Source organism: Gnatocerus cornutus, chromosome 9, assembly GCF_029298725.1.
Source record: "Gnatocerus cornutus isolate USDA-ARS CGAHR chromosome 9, icGnaCorn1.1, whole genome shotgun sequence".
NCBI lineage: Eukaryota > Metazoa > Arthropoda > Insecta > Coleoptera > Tenebrionidae > Gnatocerus > Gnatocerus cornutus.
Window position 1 is genome coordinate 9,190,461 of NC_142241.1, and position 24,965 is coordinate 9,215,425.

General features: G+C 33.8%; 1 protein-coding gene across 4 annotated transcripts in view; it reads left to right on the forward strand.

The window, feature by feature from the left end:
• Positions 1 to 7,064: 7,064 nt before the first annotated feature.
• LOC148168638 (butyrophilin-like protein 1) overlaps positions 7,065 to 24,965 on the forward strand; it is a 34,468-nt gene continuing 16,567 nt past the window's right edge. For all 4 annotated transcript variants that reach the window (XM_088046356.1, XM_088046358.1, XM_088046357.1 and 1 more), the window contains exons 1-3: positions 7,065 to 7,308; positions 13,579 to 13,779; positions 22,245 to 22,415. In XM_088046356.1, coding sequence (XP_087902482.1) covers positions 7,245 to 7,308; positions 13,579 to 13,779; positions 22,245 to 22,415 — 436 coding nt within the window. In that variant the 5' untranslated portion in view covers positions 7,065 to 7,244. The remainder of the gene's footprint in view (positions 7,309 to 13,578; positions 13,780 to 22,244; positions 22,416 to 24,965) is intronic.

The window sequence follows — 24,965 nt, forward strand, 5'->3', positions numbered from 1 at the left end:
AATATTATATGTATATTATATCTATATGCATGTAGCAATGAAGCGGTGCTGTGTCACGTTTCTGTTGAATTTTCAACCCTCCAAGAATGCCTACCCTTGTAAGTGTTCTCGCTTCATCCCCAGTATCTCCAACTTTCTTAATTACACATGCTGTATTTTTTTGATGAAATTAGTGTTTGGCAAAAGTGATGTTTCCCTCAACTCATCAACCCTCTCACACATTTCCCCCACCGCCCCCGTATAATTGTTTCCAAGATTCCCCCTAAGATAGTTTGTAGGACATTTCGGGCGGTTTCTGTTTTCCCGTCCGGAAGAATACATTTAGTTGAATTCAGTTTGATGTGATTACGGCTTGCGGCGGGTTTAAAGTGGTGAAGTTAGGGTAATATTTCAGGGGGCGGAGCGCTGACAGGTAAGACCGGTAAAGTTAGCAATTGTGGTGGCGTGTCGCGGTTGCGGCAGAACCTCCCGGAACGGAAACGGAACTGTTCTCTAACGCACGTAGCGCATCGTACAACCCTCTCCGAGTGCCCATTAGATTACTCCACTTGTTCAAGAATTATCGGACTAATTGCTCAGGAGCAGGATTCTTTTCGGAAGGGATCGAATCGGGCCGTTGCTGCAGATTAAATTTCCGGATGGTTATGAGTGCGATTCATCATCTCGGGAGAATTCAACGCGAATATCGACATTATGAAAATGACAAGAAGGCGGGCGGTCGCCGGGGGCTTTTAATACTCTAAAAGTGGAGGCGGCGTAAGGAATCTCGGGGCAATAATTGAAATGTGTTTTATGGGCTCCGGAAGATGATAGGCCAAAGATTTTATTTTCAAGGTGTTCTATTTAATAAGAAACTGATCGCTTACCTCCAGATCGACGTCGTTTCGTACACCTGCAACCTGATTCGCTGCTGTAACAAGCACCCTTCCAAAATTAACAAAATCAACTTTATCCACCACACTCCGCTCCTGAATCCTACATCTTTCCCCCCTGTCGGAGCTCCCGATCTAATTATGATGTCACCCAATGCCGGATGATCTCGAAGCGAACAGGTAGCGTCGGGAATGCTTCTCATCGACGTAATATTCCACTAAACTGAAATCCCAACAGCTGTATGAGGAATTCGAAAGCAATCTCACGTACAGCCACATTCCTGATGAAATTTAGCGAAGCAGCACGCAACAGTCTAACTAACTTGATACATCCGCAAGACACTAATTTAGCAGCTTGACACATGAACATTAAAGACGATTTTGTGAGAAAAGGGATCTGACTTTTCAGTCTACGGCAAAAATTGATTATTTGACACTTGATACGGGTACGAGCTTTGTTTTTGTGCGGTTTTATACCAAAGCGAGCTTCTGAAAAGAAGATGCGGATGGAAAAACAGCTCTTTGATAAGAAGTAAGATATAATGAGCGTAAATTGATACGTTCCTATTGATGCAAGATCCTTAAAATACACGATCAAATAATAAAAAGACGGAAAGAAAGCTCCCTTTGTTAAAGAGGGTAAATAAAAAGTTCCTTGTCACCCCCTTAATATTTAAGTGGTAATTATGAGATTGGATACAACTTCTTCTTGTCATCACAGCTTAAACTTGAAGTTCATTTCTAATTTAAAAGATAGCAATCTAATTAATTGGGTTGATCAGATCAGTTTTCTAAACTTTCAGAAGCGGTTACCAATTAAAAAAATATCATTAAACTCACCCTGTCAGAAGCTATGTCTTGTGATTAATCTTCTGACGCAAGATTATAAAAATTATAAATACTAATAATGAAAATTGATGCATAAAATATTTTCACAAAAATGCAAGACAAATTTAAACTTTGCAACCTTTTGTATCTTGTTTTTTTTTCGTCGCGCATTTATCTTAATTTGGCACGTCGCCACCGAGAAAAAACATAACAAGGCACGCAAAATCAATGTCTCCTGAACTAAAGGAATTACTTTGTCTCTATTCCCGGATACTAGAGAAAATTACGCTCGTTAATAATGTATCTGTGAAACTGCATGCAGCAAATTGCATTACGATGTGTAATAAAATATCCATCACTTTTCGCTTAGACAGTTCTTTTAATGTCTTTCTCACACGTCAATATCATAAATTAAATAAGACCTGTTCTACATCGGACTGCTCCCCCATTCCAAGATGTGATCGCAATAAAAGAAATTTCATGTAACATAAATATTGCGGACGACGAAATAATTCCGAGACGATTTAAAAAATCTCTGCTATGTTTTTTGTTTCAAGAATGTAATAATGTAATAAACTACCCGGGAAATTTTTTCAATTCTGCTATATGAATACCTAACTGAGACGCATTCCTCGTATGAGAAATTGACCAGAAAACCAATTTATTTCGAAAGGACGAAATTACGGAAATAATTGAAATAATTGCGTTATGTGGAGGAATTCTCCATGTGATGGACTATAAAATAGCTCGATCGGATGTTTTGACAGGACAGGTGCAAGCACAGCACCAAAACTGAATATTTCAACTAAAATGCAGACCGTGTTTTCGTCGGAATACGTATTAACGGAATGAAATATATGAGGTGTACTGCGGATAAAATATTAACAAACATCTGCAGCCGAATTGCATTTTTGACGATATTGTTCTCGAAGCTTGCAACGGAACCGATCCTATGAATTTAAATCAGAGAAATGGGATCGTTACGAGTTCCAAAGTCGAGTGTAAAGTCTACAACGGCGTTTTTACAACGGCGCTATTTCTTTAGGGGTTTGTAGTCGTAAACACTCATATTAAGCCAAAATGTTGGGCGTAATTAGGAAGGATTATTATCTGAAATGAATTCTAGGCATTCAAGCGATCAACAGACCACGAATACAATTTGAAAACAACCAAAAGAGCGCTGAAATTTCAAAAAATCGTTTAGCCTCAAGGTTTATTTAAAAAAATTTAAGAAAATTAGAAAATCTAGAAGAACTTTTTTTCTAGAATAATTTGATTGTTTCTAGAAATAAATTTAACGAAATAGAAAAACATTGAATCCGTAGAATATAAAGACGAATCAACGCGATACAAAAATGTGATGAGAAAAGTATAAAAAATAATTTTAAATATTAAAATAAATAAATGTAAAAGCGAAATTTTTAAAAATCCATTAGATTAGAAAAATTCAGAATAAACTAGTAAATCCAAAAATTGAAAAAATATATTAAAACCTAGAAAATATAAAAATATAAAAAATATATTATTCAAAAAAAAAGGGTGGAAAAATTATTTTTCCCTGGAATACGTAATAATGTATAAATTACTACCCGCTTTGAAACCAGTTTAACATTTTTAATTTCCTTTATTTCATTGAATTGCAATGCCCACTCGCAATAACCCCAGTATAATGAATTCTATTTTAAATTAATTACACGGTGCAAAGCAGTTTTACAATTTTAATCTTTTTGTAAGCTTTAAAAGCCTCTATTATGATTTACAAATAAATAAACTGCAGTATACAGGCAAGCAGAGGGATTAATTTTAAATTGCAATTCTAGATAAACTGATGCTTAACGGCAAAATATGCTCATTAATAATGTATTATTCAACGTTGGCTAATTAAAAGGAATTTGTGCTCTCCATTTCATTATAATATTGTATAACATGGTAATAAAACCGCGCTCCTATACGAGGTTTATTTAAAAACGATTAGCTGATGGTTATATTCCCTGCAAAATTAATGACTGTGAGAAAATTGAAAGATATAAGTAGTTTTATTTCTTCTAAAACTATCTCTCACTGAAGCACTCCAGTCTCGAGTTACTTGACATAAAGTGTTGCCTATCTCATTACATATTCACATAATGCCCCGTATAATAAGAAGTACTCGTACATTTTATAACATTGAGTATCTACGTGTTTTCTGGACTCAAGCGAACGTGTACATGTAACTCCATTTTTAGCAAAAGACGTAACATTAAAATGTGCTGATCCAAAAGAACCGATATTTTACTTTCTCGGAGTTCAATCAAGTTGGAAAAGTTTTCATGAAGCGAGGTGCGAAAAGTAGCAAAGAATATTTAAGCGGAATAACCGGAACTTCCTAATGAAATCATCGTTACTTGCTCTACACTGCAAAGGTGGAAACATGTTGCAGGAACTGAAGTAGTTTTTGATGGAAAAATGATTTTTCAAGAAACAATGAAAAAATGCCGAGTATTAAATTTTATATTCTAAAACACACTTGTTTCAAAATTGACCTAGAAATGAACAAGAAGTCCGTCGCTAAAGAAAATCGTAAAACAATGGTTCCGTCTGCGAGGCGAAAATTCAAATTAAATCTGTTAATAAAGCGGAATGATCATAACCTCTTAGAGTACAAATGCGTCTACAAAGAATAATGCATAATTAAAGAACTGCTCAACTCGAGATGTTGAATATGAGTCCTGCAAATGAGAACTGGCATCTTTGAATAGAAATTACTACGTCTCTAGTAATTCCATAAATAAAACGTTCTGCAAGTTGCGTTGCAAATTCCCTTATGTGATTAGAGCAGTGATAATTTTTAATCAAACCGTACGCTAAGGTCTTTAAAGTTTCCGAGCGTGTTGACTTGATTCTCCTACGAGGAATTTAGTCATTGTACGAAATATTGCAGTTGTGAAGACGAAAGTTAACGTGAAATACTCGTATATTATAACTTGTTGCATGAAATTAGGTAGAAAAATGGTGGATGCGCCCGGAGGATTTAAAACCAATTAGTTAGCACAGTCTCCAATCGAAACCAAACAAGTGTAACAATAAACAACTTTGTCGGAACAATAAACAGCAATAACCATAAATCCTTCGTAACTTATATTACCATCGAAACCTGACAGTAACAAGAATTAGCATGCATTCTCCACACTAAAAATGCCCCATGGTAATTAATTACGTCCATAAATGTATCCAACTGAATCCTTCATTCTGTTTCACGTGATTTAGCTTCCACCGACGATCGTTAACGCGACAAAATATGCTCGTAGCAACTAGTGTCATAGTTCCCGACATTTCCAACAAAGATACGTACATGTGCTCAGATTTACTATACTTCCCTATCACAAACGCGAACAATATCGCAATACACCTCTGAAATCAGCGATGAATTAGACAAATCCGTCGCTAGTTTAGCTGGGGAGGTTTAATTTTATTACGTTGATTTCGCAGAGTTAATCTTGCAACATCAGACGTGATGTATCGTAAAACTAACGCGAGATAATTTCACGGTTCGCACTAAAACATGTCTGAGAAATTACTACGAAAAATCTTCAAAAATTAAGTAATAAATTAATAAGTATCCACAGTAAGACGAGTTAATTAATAACTCGAAAGAATAATCAATAGCTGCTGCGTTTACCAGATAAACCAAAGTCCAGAGAGGCGCTTGATTAAACAGGCGTAATTTCTCTGATTCATGACGCTATAAAAGACGAAATTAATTAATTCGTTTTGAGTCGTGTTATTTTTATCGCGATGTACGAGTTCGTTTTAATTACTATATTACCGAACTTCCTTTAATAAGCTGCAAAAAGTTAATTACGTTCAATAACTTCACAAAAGTGAAAGCACAATTGCACGGAAATTTGTACTAAAACTGGTTAAATTATCCTAAAATAGTGGATGCAGACAAGTCTGGGCACCGTTTTTGGTAGATTAAATATGCACACTACAAACGATAGCTCCTATTATCTACAGTTTTTATGTGCTTAGAATATTATTATTTAATTGTTTTATTTTTGAAGTAATTCCAGGGAGATTTTCTATTTTATTCCAGCTTTTTAACTCAATTATGTATTCATGCCTCATCAATCTTCAATTTAAGTGCGTGTTTACAGTAATAATTTATTATGGAACGTTATGTGGCAGAAACTACAAACATGAGTATGCAATTGCAGTAAGTTTATTATCGATCTGATTCATTAAAGATTTTTTCTATTTCGCGTTCATAATGAAGATATTTCGATACGCGTTTGAGCGTATTTCGGTATCGTAATGAACCAATCCCGTGCCAATATTCCCAGGAACATATATTTTTCTTAGGTTTGCAGCAGACAAACCGTCAACCTGCCGTCAACGTTGACAATTTAGATTTTGGGTTTGTAAAACCTTGATAAATCGATCAATACACTATTATTTCTTGTTGTACTTAATTCATCTGAGAAAAACTCTTTGGTTGCAAGAGAACCATCATGATCATGATCAACATCTTCGCTCTCTTGGCTCCCTTGCGCTCCAGTAACTTCAAAACGTCACACCTGTCAAACTGACTGAAATTGGATTTGGCTACTTCGAATTTTTTCCCGAACATTTTGCAAATGCCAACTACTCTAAAATTCCCTAGATTTCGAAATCAAGTTTTTTCGTTTAAAATAAGGCGAAATAGAAAAAATAGCGTATGATACTTGTTCATAATGCATTTTGCCGCACTTACTACTTTATGACACTCCTCGCTGCGCTTGTGCGTGCGGCAAAATGTTCATTATGAAACGCGTTTCATAATATACTATTTTATTACCACCTTTGGAACATGTTATTATGTCGTCTGCTTCTAAACTGTAAAATTAAATTTCTTTCCAACAAACCCCTCGTTGCCTAATTTCCCTCGATCCTTCGGATATCGGAAAATAATGACGCTCGGACCAGAAAAATGTCTTCACTTTTGTTATTTTGATATAATTTCCACTTTTTTGTCAACGATAAATGTTTATCTATGTCTTCAGGCGCCTGTTTGTCTAACAATCAAGCTCAACTTATGCAAAAATATTCACATTACATTTGGAAGTTATTTCTGACATTATTTCGTCCCAAAACGCCATGATTTGTGGCGAGCCCATTTCTATTCAACGTCCTTCGTAGTTTTCGGTTTACTAGTTCTTTCCCGCACCCTTTCTTTGTGTTTCCTTTCTTTGTAAGATTTCCTTGAAGATTCTTTTTCGGACTTTGCAGAACGCATTTTCGAAATTAATACACCAACCCAGAACCTGATCTAGCCCTCACTTAACCCTTTCAATTTCCCCAAAAATTCGCATGCGCCACCTCCATCCTATCCATTCAAACAGTTGTCGGATTCAGTAGCGTCGCGACGGTCTACGGAGGCGGCGGCGTGGCGGTACGCACCTCTCTAATTTCGCGCACCGAGTTCCCCAATTCGTGATGATGTTTTTAAGCGCACATAAAATATAATCACTGTTTTATCTAGAAAGGTCATGATGCTCAGTAACAATCTTAGTTAAAACAAACAAGATGAAGACGGTGTGTGGACTTGGTGAAAAATGTCTCTTGGTGTTGCGATTAATTGTGTTAATCGGTAAGTGGCTTTTTGGGTAGAATGAGTGGAAATTTGTCACTTGGTGATCCAGGACTTTGATTTCACGCACTTTTGCGTTGATTTGCTAAAGCGCTAAATTATAAACAACCGTTGAGGCAGGAGTGCGGTCTTGTGGATGTAATTAGCACTTCGGAGTTGATGAGTTCCGGTTCATAAACGCGGAGATTGAGGCTCGGAAAAATTGAACCTTGAAAAGATTTTCGGAAATCTGCATGCCCGACAAATGACGTTTTCAGATTTGTTTTTTAGAAACCGCACCAGTTTGCACACTTTTCGTTTTTATTCATAGAACTAACAGTAATGCCTTGGTCAAATTTATTATTTATGTTTTTGATAAATAGCTCATGTACTTTAGTTGAACAAATAATTTATCTGCGCGCTTATTTGGTTGCGCAATTTTTCCTTCGATAACAAAAATTCAAAAGTTTCCATTTTATGATACAAATAGTTTGTTTTGTGCGACCGGAATTTCTGACAAATTAATAAGAGTAATTTGAAAAAGGAAATTGGATGCTTCTCGTATCTTTAGAGTAACGATAAATACAAAGGGCCTCCAATTTCCGCCATTTCAATCTGTTCGCATATTGATACTTCAAAGTGTAGAAAAACTTTGAAGTTCTAGCTGGTTCATCATTTTCTTCGCGTCCGAAACCGTCCGCTTCAAATTGCTCTCTTGAAACATAAATAAAGATTTCAATTTTCAAAACTTGCCAAAACAAGAAACTTACAATTAGAGCAGAAGACGAAAACTTTTGTCGTTATTTACTTAAGAGATGCAATTTTCAGTTCCAGACAACGTCTGGGGCTTCCAGACAAATGAAATTACTTAATTATTCTGTTGCGATTTGCTGGTTTTTGTCTTTGCGCCACAAAGCCATTTTCAATTTAGTACTTGTTTTTGTACTTTTAAAAGATCAAAAGCCAGTTTTGTACTTCTTTTTTTGTTATTTTTCTCTTATTAATAACAGCTTCTTTAATTCTGTGTTAACCCCGGAGCTCTTTGAAAATTGAAATGTAGAAATTTATATTTAGTTGTCTCGATAACAATGAAGTAGATACAATTAAGTCGTTATATTTAACGAAAGAAGCAAAGCCTTTTCCGTTTTTCGTGTTATTTTTATCTCATTATTAAAAGCCTCATTTAATTACGAGAGCTTCTTTCAAATCGAAATTCCAAGACAGCTTAAATAAATTTCTTATAATATTGCAGAAATGCCCGCGGACACACTTTTTCCAGTCCGTGTATTCAGAATTTCCTTTTTACTGTACATCTTTGAAAGGAGTAAATACGGCGCAACGAAATCGCAAAGGATTCAAACTGATCCCAAAGAACCCCCGGATTTTAGTATAATTATGCAACCGCTTTAAATATCACGAAATCGTAGCTTGAAATGCACAATTTTCCGACTGCACGAATCGGTTTCACGTAACAAAAGAAACGTTAACGTGTTATCCAAATCTCCATCATCTTTTCACGGAAACTCTAGCAACGCTAACTAAATGACTGTAGCAGGAGTTTGGCACAACGTTTCGGTGTTATTCCTGCTGTGGCACAGGAAGGAATGAAAATAACTTCCTTTGATAATAAAATTGATGAAAGAGGGCGTCACATAATCAGATTACTAAATTTGTAAACGTCACGATTTTTCTTTATCGCGTCGACATATTTTTCTCGGCCATGAAATTAATATTAGCGATAATCATCGCCGAAAATATTTTAGAAGGCGGAAATTAAAGGAATTTATAATGTGGGGCGCATTTCGACGGGCGGAATTCGACTACCTACATTCAAAGAAAATGTTTAAACCTGCCAGCTACCCACAATTTACAAATGAAGATGTGAGGGCAAACACGCAGAATTTTGTGTTTTGTAAACAAGAGTATTTATTTGCGAAGCAGCTCCAGTTAATATTAAACTCATATGTTGAACTGCTCAGAACACTCTTACTTTTATTTTTTTATTTTTTCTCTATTGAATCATTTGCAAGAAATTTAATTGCGGTGCGGTTCCAATATTAACTAACTAGCAATTAGCAGTTCTATTTAACTTCCAAATTATCGTTTTATTCGGTCTGATCCGAAACTACGTTCGAATGTTTTTCTCCACCTTGTGTACCCACTACAAAATGGATTACGATGGCGTCACCTCCGTAACCTTAAGCCAACATTCTCGAAAGAGCAAATACGACGTCAGATATATTGCTAAGTTGTTTAGAAAAACCGAGCACCACTGTAACGTTTGCACATTTCTACAACTGAAATACCTTGGACAAACCATGCATTTTAACCAAACGTCTTGAATGCGAAGAATGCGCCGCAATTTCGGTCGCCATTATTTCTCTTAATCCATAAAACATCCATTCCAACCCTACGCACCTCCCATATTAATTCTAGAAGTAAAACGTACAACAATAAAGTTTACAATTGTCGGGATTATTTCCTCAAATCTGGCAAGTTACGAGGCGGAGTGGTGGTATGAAGATAACTATATTCCAACTAACGATTTTAGATAACATACGTTCCGCATCTCGCGCACATATTTCAGGCCTGTATACATTATTAATCAATCTGTTTTGCATACATACATTTCAAGTAAGCTCTTCACGAAAACTACCAACTATTTATAGAAGAGAAAAAATTGGAGAGGTGGGTGGTGACAAGAAAAGTCTCAAGCAGTTTTCCTGTCATTTCTTATTGTAGCGCTGAAGATTTATGCACATACATTTAAAACAAGCGCTAAACTTTGGATTTTTAGCTTCAAGCGTGTCAAGACCGCTCCAACTTGCAAAGTATCCATGTGTCGTTTTTTTGAGGTGGCTATAACAGCTTTTTAATATTTATGGAAGCACGCCTGATTTATTTAAATCGTAAATAAAAACACGTCACCGGAATAATTGATATTTACGAGTACAATTCAAAATCTTCTGGTGCATAAAAATCCCCGAACAACTAAAATAAACCTTTTACGAGCAGTTTATATCACGATTTTACAATAAATTTCTCCCTTTGTCTACGTTTTGGAATTTGAAACTGGGGCCACATATGAAATCCAACCGGTGTGACTACATACGTTCCAAACGCGCTTTAATAAAATATTCACAAAGTTCCACATATCAAAGATTCATTACATGTAAATATTACCCCAGACGTTGTATTTACAGGCGGCGACGTTTATCAGGAAAATCGCGTGGAAAAGTTTCGCAGCGAAACAACTTGAACTTTTCAATATCTCTTAAAAACCTTCAATTTGTGTTTAAGAAGCGACAATTAAAATTTTTCCGTTCAATATCCGGCTCCCGGAAGCTTACACAGCAAAAGTGGGACAAACTTTCTGCAAATTCATCTTGAAAGAGACAGATCGCAGAGTTTCAGCCAACCATTTACAAACAATCGGTGATAAAAACGATTTTTGTCGTTTTTATTCATGTCGTGACTCGGAGATTTCGATCAATGCTTTTAAAATGTTATTGTTAACTCGAAAAATTAGAAACGGGCGAATTAGTTCAGAGGACAATTTAAATTAAAATTAGAAAAACCTCAAACGTGGAAGACGACGTTCCCTGAAAGCAGCAGTTAATCTAAAGTTTGAGTCCATATAGAGTTACAAACCATTAAGGAAGTTTTAATTTAGCGATATTAACCCTCCAACTGGATATAAAGTTTTCATTGCGACCCTGATTACTTTATCATTTTTATTGCCTTCGACTCGCTCCAGGACCGATCTTACTTTTTGAATTACTTGTTCACTAAACACTTGAAGATAAAACAAGCTCCGGGATGCAAAACTATAATGCAATGTTGATAAGGTGGTAATACAATTTGGGATAATGCTTTGAAAAGTGTACGAAAATGCATAAAACCAGACTTTAAAAGGAAAGTAATGCCGAGAATTACCAGACACGAAAATGGGGCATTTTGTTAAGCTAGCAACAGTTTATACGAGCTTGTTTTAATATCGTTCTCGAGGATTTATTTTTAATATCTTTGCGACAAGTAATTTCCTGTAGAAATGATAACTGTGTACATATTTTTTACTTTTTAATAAAAAACAGAGCAGAAACGGGGGATCGAGGTAATTTAAAAGATTAGACCGAGATCAATTAGTTCAGCTGAACATTTATTCTGATTATTCATTGTTGCCAACAGCGGTTACATTACACACAATTAATTTTCAGCTGTACGCGCTAATCTAATGAGTTAATCAATTTTTAAGTAACACAACTTAATAATAATTCAATTTCAACAGAATTTAGCAGATCCAGATTCTGAAATATTACTTTCCGCACTTCTTGTTACTATATTCTGCTTTGAATTTCCAACTCAATTCTGTTTTACTTCATTGTCTTACTAAACGCATAAAATTCAAATTTTGCAGTATCTCAAAAACTCAACAAATTCTCCGATTTTTTCTTAAGTTTATCTTTCTTTTCCGGTATTTTTGTTATTTTATACATATTTAGATTTTTTCGTGGTCTTTCTGTTGTTCATTGTCTTCTTCATCTTTGTTAACCACAATCGTTGCTAATCAATTACGTTTGATTTAACGGTCTAGAAAAAAAATGTAAATGCAAAAATGGTGGATGCGCCGGGATAATTGATGCACACTAATTCCAAACAAACCGAGAAATAACAGTTACGCACTTTGTAGTAAATGGGTTTAAAGATAAATTCGCCGTTCGAAACCTTCATTTTTCATTTAACCGGAACATTGTTAAAATGCAATTAAATTCCAAACAAAACTGTTCCTACGTATTTATTTAACGCTTGGTTTAACAACAGATAATAGGGATTTTCGCCTAAAGCAGGTAGAAAATTACAAGCAGTTTGCTAGTTTCATAGACTATTGTAAATTTTATCGCTCTTTTAAACAACCATGTTATAAAATAGCCGGCAAACATTTTAATAATGTTAATTAATCACTGATTGGAAAAATTCCATTGCACTTCCATAAAAAGCTCGCATTAATTATATTTCCGTCTGTGATAGTCCGTTCCGGTGCTGTTTTTAATATCCAATTACTCGACACGACAACAGAAATTAATTTCGACTTTAGGGCTCCAGTGCAATCAAAGTCCAGAAAATTGTTCGAAACATGGAAAATTAATTTGCTGCCCAATTATAATTACAACTAATCGAGGCGAACACAGTACGTGAATTTTTATGGATCGTAAAAATTTTATGATAATTAATTCTTGGAAGTTTACGAGCGCCGTATGCGCCACAAAACGTTTTTTTTTCAAGCTAGATGTCAATGATTAAAGCGACAAAACAGAGTTTATTCAGATAAATGATAAATTCCAATACCGTCAAATAATTGAGCATTCATCAAATTAATTTGTTAAAATTATGGAACTAATTAATGTTGTCAAACGTTGGCTAAATTCTGGGTTTGTTGAATGTAAAGCTCAATGCGCACATTTCATATTTCGCTTTTAATAACAGGAGCGTTGATTATATTTGTCCACAAGTTTGAACATATTAGCATAAATGAAATCGTTATTTTACAGGCACTTTTTGTTACTATAAATATTCATTTTAAAAGTCTCATGTAGATTATTTAACAAAAGATGTAATGTACGATTTAACAAAGAATAGCATTTGGAACGGTGCTTCATTGCAACAACAATGAAAAACTTTTTGCTCCTACGTGTTTTCGATTGTTTCATTTTCCTGGAAACTTTTATCAAATGGTCGTAACATCGAATTTAGGTTTTGTTTTTGTTTTATGACGTGTACTACTACAGAAGCACTAGACTGTAATAAAATTTGGTTCTAGTGGAATAAAATTAGGAAAAATTTTATAAACAAAGGCACATATTTGTAGTAAATATTTTGAATTTGAGTATTCAACGCATAGGGATATAGAATTAACAAAAAAACAAGTGCAAAGTTCAAAAAAAGTGTAAAACAATATCGTTATAGCCATAACGTTGGTATTACAGTCATTCGATTCAATTTATCATTATCGGATTCAATTCATCGCTGTGAACATCAATTGTTAAATAGCAATTAGCCGTCGTTTCAAAATTTATTCGTGTTCTGTTGTTTTGTACATCATATTATAAACAAAGTGAATGTTTTTCACGGAGAATAATAAATAAAATAATTTTCTTTTCCCACAAATTCAACTCTTGATTGAAAATCGCAGCATTGTTTTTTAATTAGTTCTTGACACATTTCGCCCTGTCTCTTATCGCAGAAAACGTCCTTTCTCGCTTTTCCGATTGTTGAGAATGTCATTATTTCCAGGCCTGCTCGAGTGCATCGGCGGCGTAAAAATCAACCGCCTCCAAGTACCGGAAGTGACGCAATTGGGCGATCCCGTTGTCCTCGATTGCGATTACACATTGGAGGAGTCGTTGGACGAAGGACTGGTCGTTAAGTGGTTTTTTAACGAGACGCCCACCCCGATTTATCAGTGGATCCCAACAAAAAAACCTCAAGAATTAGGTAAGATTTTTCTCTCCTTTTCCGGAGAAAAAATCGCTTCCGATTACCGCATGCAATTATTCGAGTTCGAATTTGAGTGCTATTCATAAATAATTTATTTCGAGTGTTGAGTGTATTTTAGAGGAATCGTACCGAACACCGACCGATACAAATTGGAGAATAATTTCGGTAGAAAATTGTGAACTGAATTAATAGTTGAAAGCTAAATTAACGTGCTATCGATTTTCTGTTATCTATTGTTAAAATTAAACACGGCAGGCCGATTAGGGATACTCAGGTTAAAATGCTTAATTGGCGTTAATTAATTTAGCGATGAATGCGAAAATTGGCCGGAGAGGCGAGAGTTTGAGCGCTTTTGCACATTTTTAATTGACACGTGTTTTGTTCAGTTTTTATGGAGAAGAATTTCAAATTAGCGGTTAATCCAAGCGTAAATAAAGTGGATTTCAGAAAAAAAGATCTTTTTGCTTCCGCGAACAACACAGAATTAGCACAAATATGATAATGTATTGATAGTAAGAACGAAATTAAATTTAGATTAAAATCACTTTTGCACCGCTTCAACTGAACCAAATCAATAGCCTAAATTAAAAAAAAATATTTACAAAAACCAAAAATAACAACGAAACCAAATAGTTTGCTATCAGAAAATTAATTTTGTTGTGTCAAACCACCCTTTTAATTTCGTTTAAAAAGCTTGATCTTATCAAGGCACGGTCAACATAAAATGCAAACGAAGCTTAAATCAAACTCTATTTATAATTTGATGAATATAAAATCCGCAGCTCAAAGAGGTCCTTTATAAGATATAAATTACGGTCTTTATGTGTAATTTTAGCTTTATAATTTTGCTTTTGGTGACAGGAACAGCATTAGGGCATTCCGTGACCGCTTCAATGCTAGAAAACGACGGAAACGTTTTCCGCGTATAATTTTATTTGCATAGATATAAAACCCAACATTTTTCATTCATCCAAAAGTGAAAACTTACCTTTGAACAAACGTAGAGGCTCTTTATTAAATTAACTGATATCTCTGTAAAATGAGTAATTTCACTAAAAGTTTAGAGAAGGTAATAAAGTGTTTACATATTATACAAATAGATTGGCAGGTATGTGAATTTTTTTGGAAGTTAATGGAGTTTTTGTTTTGTATTTGTTTATTTTAAATGAGTGAACATTCGCCGATAATAATTAAAACACAAAATAAAGTGAACAAACAAAAATTAATTGTATTTATCACTGATGGAAATTGATATTGTCCATAATCATACTTGAAGTTTTTGAAATTTCAACTCACGAGTTATGGAGACTGGCCCAATTACCAAGTTTCTTCTGGGAGCAATTACTTATTTTATAACTCAATAAGTGAACGGTGAGACCGTCAATTGTCTCGAATTAAACTTTTTTCTTCGCTGAACTAACAAAAACCAAAAAGAGCTCCCCAATTAATTATATTAATTCCACTAATTTATTTGTTAGGTCTATAAGATACACAGAAGGAAAAAACAAGGAAAAAGTTTTAGCTTCCTGTAAATATTTTATTTCGTTAGTGAGATAAATGAGATTTCGGTTTGGAAAGTCGATTATTCTCGTTAATAATTAAGCAATCTTTGACAGACAAACGGTAAGCTTCTATCCAACTTCCGACATATCAGGTGCTGCTTAAATAAAAAATGATGACAAATCAATGACTAACACGTCGTGGGGGTGATTTCTAATGTATGAAATTCTTGTTTTTGGTGAAGAACTTTCCGACGCCTGTTATTTAGGTGACATTTAGGGAAAATCAATCAATGCTAATCTTACAAGGCTATTATTACGTTGTTGGTTCGATGGAATTGAGTACTGGAAGTCTATCAACTTTTGAAAAATTGCTTGATAAATATTTATTTAGCAGACTTGTTTTCAATGCACGATTTGCATGAGATTTATTACGGAACAGCTATCTAAATAATAATTATTTAGTAAACTAGAACAGAAAAATACGATATTTTTACTTCAATTTTAAATAAATAATAATCGAACTCGCTGTAACCTATTTAAATAAATATTTTACTGGAGATCCATATAATTTTATTTTTTACCACTTTAATTCCAAAATTTCTCTTCTCATCCTTGTAGTAGACAAAAACGCACATTTTGGGTTGACTATATTAAGCTTGAGCCAAAAAAGTGTCTTCTCTTTCTTGGAATATATTTACTGTTACTGCATTTTTCTTTGTAAAACTAAAAAAATAGAGAAGACATATATGTATATGTAAAAGTAAACAAAAAATTGAAGAATCGAAACATAAGAACACAAATGAAAATTAGAATTCTATGAATCTAAAATCTGAGGCATTTGGTCCCCAAAAAGAACTTCCACCTCCTTCGTAAAAATTAAATCATCCATCATAAATTCTCACCGCAAAACTCCTGTCGTGTAGACTGCACTCAGAAGACCAAGCGGCCAGTTTCCTGTAACTTCGGACGACACTTTTATCACCACAAGTTTTCCCAACGATCCAACTTTAGAAACTTTGCAAATTCACCTTTTTGGTTGGTTTAAATTATTAATAATTAATTAACGGTCGTACGCGCACGTTACTCCCGTATTTTATGCGATGACCTGAAAAATTCGCTGTTATTAAATTTTTCAGCGAATTCTCTAACTTGCTCACCGAAAAGTTGCCATCGAATTTATGCTCGTTATATAACGTCTGCGCAAATAAGAGCCCGCATCGGTTATTTTTTATTTGTCCGTGAATTATGTATAGTGCGTCCGAGGAGGCAATTATAGAAAGTTTCTTCTAAGAGCAGTTACTTATTTTACAACTCAATAAGCAAAAGTGGGTTTGCTATTTGACCTGAATTCTAACATCTCTGGAGGGAAGATGGTTCATTTACGTTGTAACTCAGTTTACAAAAGTTACAAAACTGTAATTACAAAATATCCTGAATTGAACGTTGTAAAAACCGTAAAGTTATATAAAACACACAAGCAATCATTTTTGATGACCGTTTCCCACAGATGGTCCGAATGATCGTGGAAAATCGAACAAAGCATAAATGCATATTTTATCCCCCGCTCTACGACCATAATTTCGTTGCTTTTAATGAAAACGATTCGTTGTTCCAACATACAAATCTGTCCTATGACATTTCAAAGGTGGGTTAATAAAATTTATGCACTTTGTTATTTTTCGGTATTTGTGATGGAATTTCGAATGAATCCATGGAATTGATCAAATTCGTAACTGACATGTTAGCTACATTCCGGCACAAAAGTCAATAAAATAACGGTAAACATAACAAGAAAAAATATTGACAGCAAGTTGAACAATATCTTAAGAGTCGTGTTATTTTGTGGTTTGTGAAAGACGACATTTAGAGATACTGTCAGTTGAAGCTGTCGAAAAAGATTCTTTGTTTCCGGAAAAAAGCTCTTTAAATGTCTACTTCATTTTTATTATTACATAATGCAACTTTTAAATGACGGAAATGAAATGAAATGAAATATGCAAGAGTAAAATGCAATCAGGAAGCGCATGTGCCAAGGTTTTTTAGACTACCACTAATAAATTTTTGACGGTATCAGCATATTGATCTTTATTGTGGTGCAGTCCTAAATACTATGTAAATATACTTTTATCTATGCGAAATGTGTCAGAAGAGGTTCTTCATCATCCTCGCTAGACTGCTATTAAATAAAGCTATTACATTCCTTTTAAAGTGGTTATTGTGACGAATAATTCACATCTCACAAGTTTACAATTATTACATGACTTTTATAAAATGACAATTTTACAAGTTTGAAATGGACGTCATAATTTTTGTTTTCTAATTTCCGGTTTTAAGCTCTCTAAAAATATCAGATCAGATTCTTTAAATTCTTCTTATCATTTTGAAAAAATGTAGGGACTCTAATAGATTGATTCAAAGAACTATTATTACAAAATTAATTAAATTTAAAAGATTTGAAATCTTAAAAATTTGAAAGATGTTTAAATAAAATATGAAAATTGACTAGACACACCAAAGCGAAAGATCAATTGAAATAACTTAAAAATTAAAGGTATCTACATATGTAAATTCAGACAAATCTCAGAATTTTTTTTAAATCTAAAGACTAAAAAATCTAAGCACATTTACAGACTGATCCCGAATAAAGAATAAAGTAGAGATTTCGTAACTGCAGCATCAGCTAGCACTATAGATACTGCAAAAAAAATCAAAATTCTGATGGGGTAATACCGAAGAACTTGGACGAAAATCTAAGTGCTCCTGATAATAACCAATAATTTCCGCCTTAACTGATTTGATATCCACTGCATCCAGATGGTTAATTTCCTTATAAAAGAGTCATTATAAATAAAAGGTAGATATTTGCATGTGTAGGGCGTTTGACGTTGACGTGACTAAATTATAAAGAGTGGAAAATCTTACCTTAAGTTAAAAATGATAACTCCATGGGTTTTAAACAGTCGTGATTGTACTAGAGCAATCACATTTTTGCATGTCACGGCTCCAGCGCATTACCACATTTATAATTCAAGAAACGCTGTTGATATTTACCATAATAACCACGAGTATGTAAAATTTTGACATTTAAACTGAACAGTTCCCACAATTAATTTCGTGTTTCCACGTCACCTACACAGTTCCTGAATACACCCAAACAAGAAGAACCAAAAACGAAACCTCATCCGAAATTTAATTAAAATTTCATCATCGCAAAAGCAACTGCGATGATACAAAGATTAAGACTTTAATGCTTAGATCCCAGATGTTCACACACCTTACGATAGAAAAATATAAAACACCGATCCTTGGTTATGAAGTATCGATTTTAGTCGGCACTAGACGAGATATATCTCAATTCGAACCCTTCCAAAAAACGTAATTGCATGCAACGATACGTCATGCTCAGGAATATATTAACTGGCTTTCTAGACTATTGAACATCATCTGTGGACGTAATCTCGAACCAACCAAAGTTATTAACTCTGTAAAGCCCTGAAATATGGATTATCTATAGACATAGCCAAGTACAATTTATTAGTGCGGGCTGCAATTTATAGAGAACGAGGAAAGATTTCTAATGATTTTAGGTGGCGGAGGAAAGATCGTTAATTTTATTAACACTAGTCAACAAATTTTGAACAGAATTTCTCCTGATTCTAAATCCGAAGCCCGTTTTGCTTCGTCAGGCGTTCACTTTTGTTTTTTTTTTCAGTTTTATTTAACAACTTGCAAAATTATAAAACTTTATAATAAATCATTGAAAAGAAATCAAAAACAGTGACTTTTCTTTTTAATGCTGAAACACCAAAATTCTTCAAGTTACGATTTTTTTTAAATGGCGAAAATTTTTGCTTTGTCTTAAAAATAATAATTTCCAAAATTTTTGGCTTTTGCTCTACAATTTTGGAATTGGGTAGAGTTAACGTACGACTCAAGTATAGCAATTTCTTAAAATTTCGTCGAAGTAGCACTAAGATTACCGAAATTACAAATTTTAGTGAAAAAGTCGGAAATTTTTGCTGTGTCCCAAAAATAAAATTTCTGAAATTTGTGTCTTTTGCTCAATTTATTATAGTAAATACACAGCTTAAAAATAGTTACTTCTCCAAATTTTATTGCTGTAGCACTATAATTATTAAAATTTCGATTTGTTTCAAAAATGTTCATAATTTTAGCTTCCTCCTAAACATAATAATTTCCAAAATTTGTGTCTTTTGCTCTACAGTTATGCAATTTTGTAAATCTGATACACGACTTAAAAAAACAATTTTCCAAAATTGTAAATGTAGCAGTAAAATAACCAAAATTACGAATTTTAATAAAAAATATCGAAAATTTTTGCTCCTTCTTAAGTTTCTCTAATCAATGTTTGCAAAACGAAATCGAAAAACAAAGAATCGGAGAAATAAAACTCTTTACTTAGTAATTTAAGAACTTGAGAACCGAAGAAACCAAAGAATTCGTATTTTTGCATACGACTATAATCATTGATAAAAAAGACAAAAGACAAAAGAAGAAAAATTCTACAGTAGAACCTAAAATAAACATTTTTCAAAAATATCTCTATATCCGAACCTGATGGAGCAAAACGAATTTCAAATTCACAATTTACAATTTTTTTTCTAAAATTTGTTGACTAGTCGTGTAATTTGTTGATTAGTTAAGCCGCTTTTCGCTGTCAGAACTAATTTGTGACATCTCATAACTCAAAAGGTCATAAAAATCCACAAATAACGACCATTTCAGCCTCTTAGTCGTGCCATAACTAGCATTATAACCGATAAAATTTTATTGGAAATAACCAAAACGTTATGGCATCGTATTTTAAATGGATTGAATGATCAGTATTTATGATATTAATATTTACTGTTTGTTTCTGTATCGGCAAGGTTAAGGCGAGTGCCAAGACATTTTTCTTATGGAGGATCCCATGTAAAGTATCGTCTAAATATTCTGCTTATTTTTTAATGTATCAGTTTCGTTCTTATTCTCAACTGCTTGTATTCACATTTTCCTCTAAAACTAAGAAACAAACATTGAAAAAAACATTTAATTTAAAATTACATTACTTGAAAATTCTATAATTTGGGGTAATTTTAATAATAGAAGTTTATATCCGATTTTTGTGAATTTTAAAACTAAGAATTAGTGAAGAACACTTTCAAAAACACTTTCCCGTTAAGTTTAAATCGATATCATTAAAATTGGTTTAGTTATGAGTGAGATAAAATAAAAAAATTTCAATCGAAGTTCTGAACTTTTCAGATAATTTACGACTAGGTTGCTTTACAACCATACCCTCATTTGCGGTTTCTTGACCAGCTTTGGTAGTTGTAAATCAAGGGATTTCGTCTAAAATTTCTGCCTGTCTGTTTCGCACAGAGGACAACTAAATGATTACATTTAGAAGATCATAATTATTAAAAGTACTAATAATAACATTAGCACACCAAAGTTTCATAATGCTTGATGTATGAATTTATAGGTACAACTATGTATAAAAATTCATTCAGTTTAGCCTTGTTTTCAACTAAAGACTTCAATAACACACGAATTACTTTCTCGACTATTTCACGGTTTCGGACGGAAAATTTACAAAATGAAATTCAATAAAATAAATTAATCAGATATTTTATTAACAAAAAATGGATCAAAATGATTATGCATTGATGCAGGAAGGGTTTACATTCTGTGTAATTTTCTACGTTTTATGTTTTATTTCTTTCTTATTTCACTCAAATTAAAAGTTCATCAATGAATAAAAAATATTGGGCGAAAAAATTTGTTTTGATTGGTAAGACTCTATGAAGTAACTGTATATTTGAAGAGAAATATTTATAAAGGGCAATAAATTAATTCATAAATTTTGAAGCAAACGGCATTTTAAGGGTTTTAAAAAATAACCATACATACAAAAGCATACAAAAGAAAGAAAGTAGAACAAAAGGCTAACATGCAAGATAAAGATTATGGCTTGAGTTGTCTAAAACCGGATATGTAAAAGCAAGTTTGTGAAGAAAATTAAACACTTTTTTGGTAAATCTAAATTGCTCTGATAAATAACGCTACTAGAAGCAGATAGTACCATTTGGATCAAGGAAAGAAGGAAATTAATAACGGCGCCCAATTTTGCCACAATTTGTGAACGGAAAAAGAACACAGACTCACATTATTTTACCCCTGAAAAAGTATTTCAACCAGACAGAGGCAAAATAAGCATTTATCATTTTACAATCACTTTACAATAAGGGGTGTTGTAAACAGAGGTACCGCTTGCCGATCGTGACAGCTCAGCTCGAATTCTGACCAACGACGAGCCTTGGCACTCGCCTTAAAACTAAGTTTTCGTTCGTTTATTCTGAGATGAGTCGATTTAGGTATCTTATCCACTCAAGAAGCACTCAAGTAAACTAAAATAAATATTTGCTCCCGAGAATTGCTTTGTACTTTAACATTAAAGGACTGCGATCAATCAGAAAGTAACGAATTTATATGGATCAGCACTGGCATGTAAATATTAATTCAAAGAGAATGTAGAAATAGTACGATAATTTTAACAAGCAAATGTAATTTCAGAAAAACCTCTCTGCGCTTCTCAAGAATATTCCGTCTATTATTTTCTCAAACTCCTTTCAGACTTGTTCTATTGAAACTCCGCCTTCGCTTCATTTCTGAATAGTTAGTTGAGAAAACCGAAACTGAAAATTTACTTAAGCCCTTCGCCCACTTACTATTCATGTCGACACAAGTAGAAAACCCACCTCCGCTCATAAATCATACTTGAACAAATTCGTCTAGTTTTTCGGCCGCGCGCTCGCGCTCGTAATTTGAATAAATTTTCCGCGCGAATAGTCGGAGGTTCCTCAAAATCGGGCGAAAAGTTTCCTCTCTCCGGACGGATTTGAAAGTCAGCTTGGTGAAAGTTTGTTTTGAGATAAGTGTAGCTGATGGTGTTTCCAGGTATACTTAAGGGACGTCTGGATCTGGAGTACTCAGCGAGCACCGATAGGAACAGCGTGCATCGCGCATTGCATATCATACAGCCGGGACCGGATCTTTCCGGAGATTACACTTGCCTCGTCTCCACTTTCGGCAGCGAGGACAGGAAGACGAAGAGGATGCTGGTTTTCGGTGAGGAGTTAGTCTAAATATATTGCGCTTGCAGAAACTGCGGCTAGGCAGTACCAGTTCTAAAATTAAAAGAAAAAATCGCGCCGAATAACTTGTTATCGTTTGACCGAAAAAAATTCATGAGTTTGCTCCCCCGAGATGTGAAATGAAAACTTCAACCGCGATTTTTACATGTCGCTGCTGCAAGAGCGCAACTTTTGCACGAGTTGGTTTTAATAACAAATTAACCACGGTTTGAATAATTCACATTTACATATTCATGCGGGAATTGCGACACCGAACAGTGGCATTCGCTTAATTATTCCAATTTTCATAGTGGCAGCAATGGTAAAATAGCGGATTGTGTATATTTAACAGTATGTGTGCCCAATTTTCGTGGGCTTTGGTGTGTTTTTTTGAAAAAATTTAAGCCCATTCTTGGTCGAAATGAATTTTTCAGAGTGAGATTCGACCTGAGACATAAATTACATTAAATGCTCTCCGAGATCTCCGGGCGACATTTTTATAAAAATTGAGCTAAAATATTTTCTTTAATAAAGGATATAAAAGTATATGGTGCGGAGCTTTACAAAGCGGTGCATTGTTCTCAGAGTCCACTAGAAGACGGCTATAAATAAAAAGACTTGGTTTTGTTACGGCGGAGTGCATTCTTTGTTGTTTACTTTAATTAAGAAAAGAAGTAAAAACAGAATCAGAATCAAGAAGGGAATTATGTCGCGGATAATTTTCTAAAGAGTTTATTCCATTATCTCCACGCAAGTCAACAACAACCAGCGAATCCAATTATAATTAAATTTTGTTTTTTATTTTTGTTACTCTTTATTGGTGCATAAACAGGAGGAAATGCAACGTGATGATAATTACGGATTCCCCATCATCCTGTTGCAAATATTCAACAAGTTTTAAAATTGTGCAAAGATCAAAGAAAATTCAAGAATAAATCTAAAAGAGATTCTAAGGAAAAATGTAAACAGACTCAAGAAGAACAGAATTTGAGGAAAGTCTGAACAAATTCTAGAATGTCTAAGAAAAATTAGTCCTCAAATTTCATTGTCATAAAACTTAGAATCTAACAAATATACAAATTTTATTTAAAAAAAATTAATAACAGTAGTTTTGTCCTTGAATTAAATTTCTAAAATCTCTAATTTTGGTTCTAAAATTTTGCACTTTGGCACAGTTAATAAACACTTTAGAAACAGTACCTTCCCCAAGTTCATTGTCATAACTTAAAAACTAACAAAAATCCCAATTTAAAAAAATAAGTTAAAAATATTTGACTTTCAAATTTTCTGTATAGTATAGCAATAATCGTGTCAGTGAAATTTATGGCTAGAAATATTTGTCTCATTTAAGACCAAAAAACTCGCTGGTATTTTACAATGAAAGGAAAATACAAAGAGAATTTCAAGTGAATGATTGGAGTAAAGATTGAGACTTTCAGAAGAAATCAAAGAGAATCAAAACAAAAAGCAAATCTAGACAATCTGAAAAATATTCATATGAGGCTAAAGGAGCCCAAGATTTCTTCATGCTTCCAGGGCCTCAATCGCCCTCAATCCGCCCCTAGCTTCCCACAGTGTGACTTTTTCTCTTCCCTCGGTGGTTTTTGTATTCCGTCCAATTTAGCCCAAACTTTAACTTCACTTGTCTTCTTTAACTCACACACTTGACTTTATACAAACTTCTGAACTGAATTTATCAGAATTATTTGTTGCTCGTGAAAATTTCGAGAGTTCGCCAACTTTTTATCTCTTCTGAATTGATTGTTTCGTAGGCTTGAACTTCCCAGCAAACTTTCTTATTTTCACTTAAATCGCTGTTTGTATTGTTAATATCCATCACCTCTTAGTTTCCAGAGATAATTCTCGGTGAAGAAACATCGTATTTCATGCACAAGAGGTCGCGTTTTACGACATAAATAAAAAGAAAATGTGAGACGTCAAAAAGAAATTTATTGTCGCAATGTTTCTTGGGGTAAATCTGGAGCTCAATGAGTGGTTTTGTAAAGTTTTGTTCGGAGTAATTAAAAGAGCCGCACGTGGAAAATAAAAGAATATTTTAAGGCTGGGAGTGTCATTAATTTGTTTCGGAGCATCGGAAGTACAGTTTCTGTGGAGAGGTAAAACGTACTCATTAATCTGAGCCGTTCAAGCCATTAAGCTCTTTTAAAGGATGTCACCTCAGAAACGGATATTGAAAATGAAACTAATTTGTTACTTTGCGTAAAAAATTATCAACAGTTTTGCTTACGCGTTTTCTTCACTGGATGCTAATGGGGAAACTCCATACAATAATGAATAAACAAATGGACGACAAATAATGGATTTGATTTACACCGCACGAACCAAAGTATTTAACATGTTTACACAATAGTTGATTAGATTATATTCACAAAGTAATTAATTCACTATTATTATCGCATTCAATAATTCTGGTTCAACTGACATAACAATGCAGTTTTAATTTTAGTTAATAGAAAATTTTAGTAGCGGTGGATTTACAACTCCGCCATAAACACCGAGAATGAAATTAATCATAAATTTTACA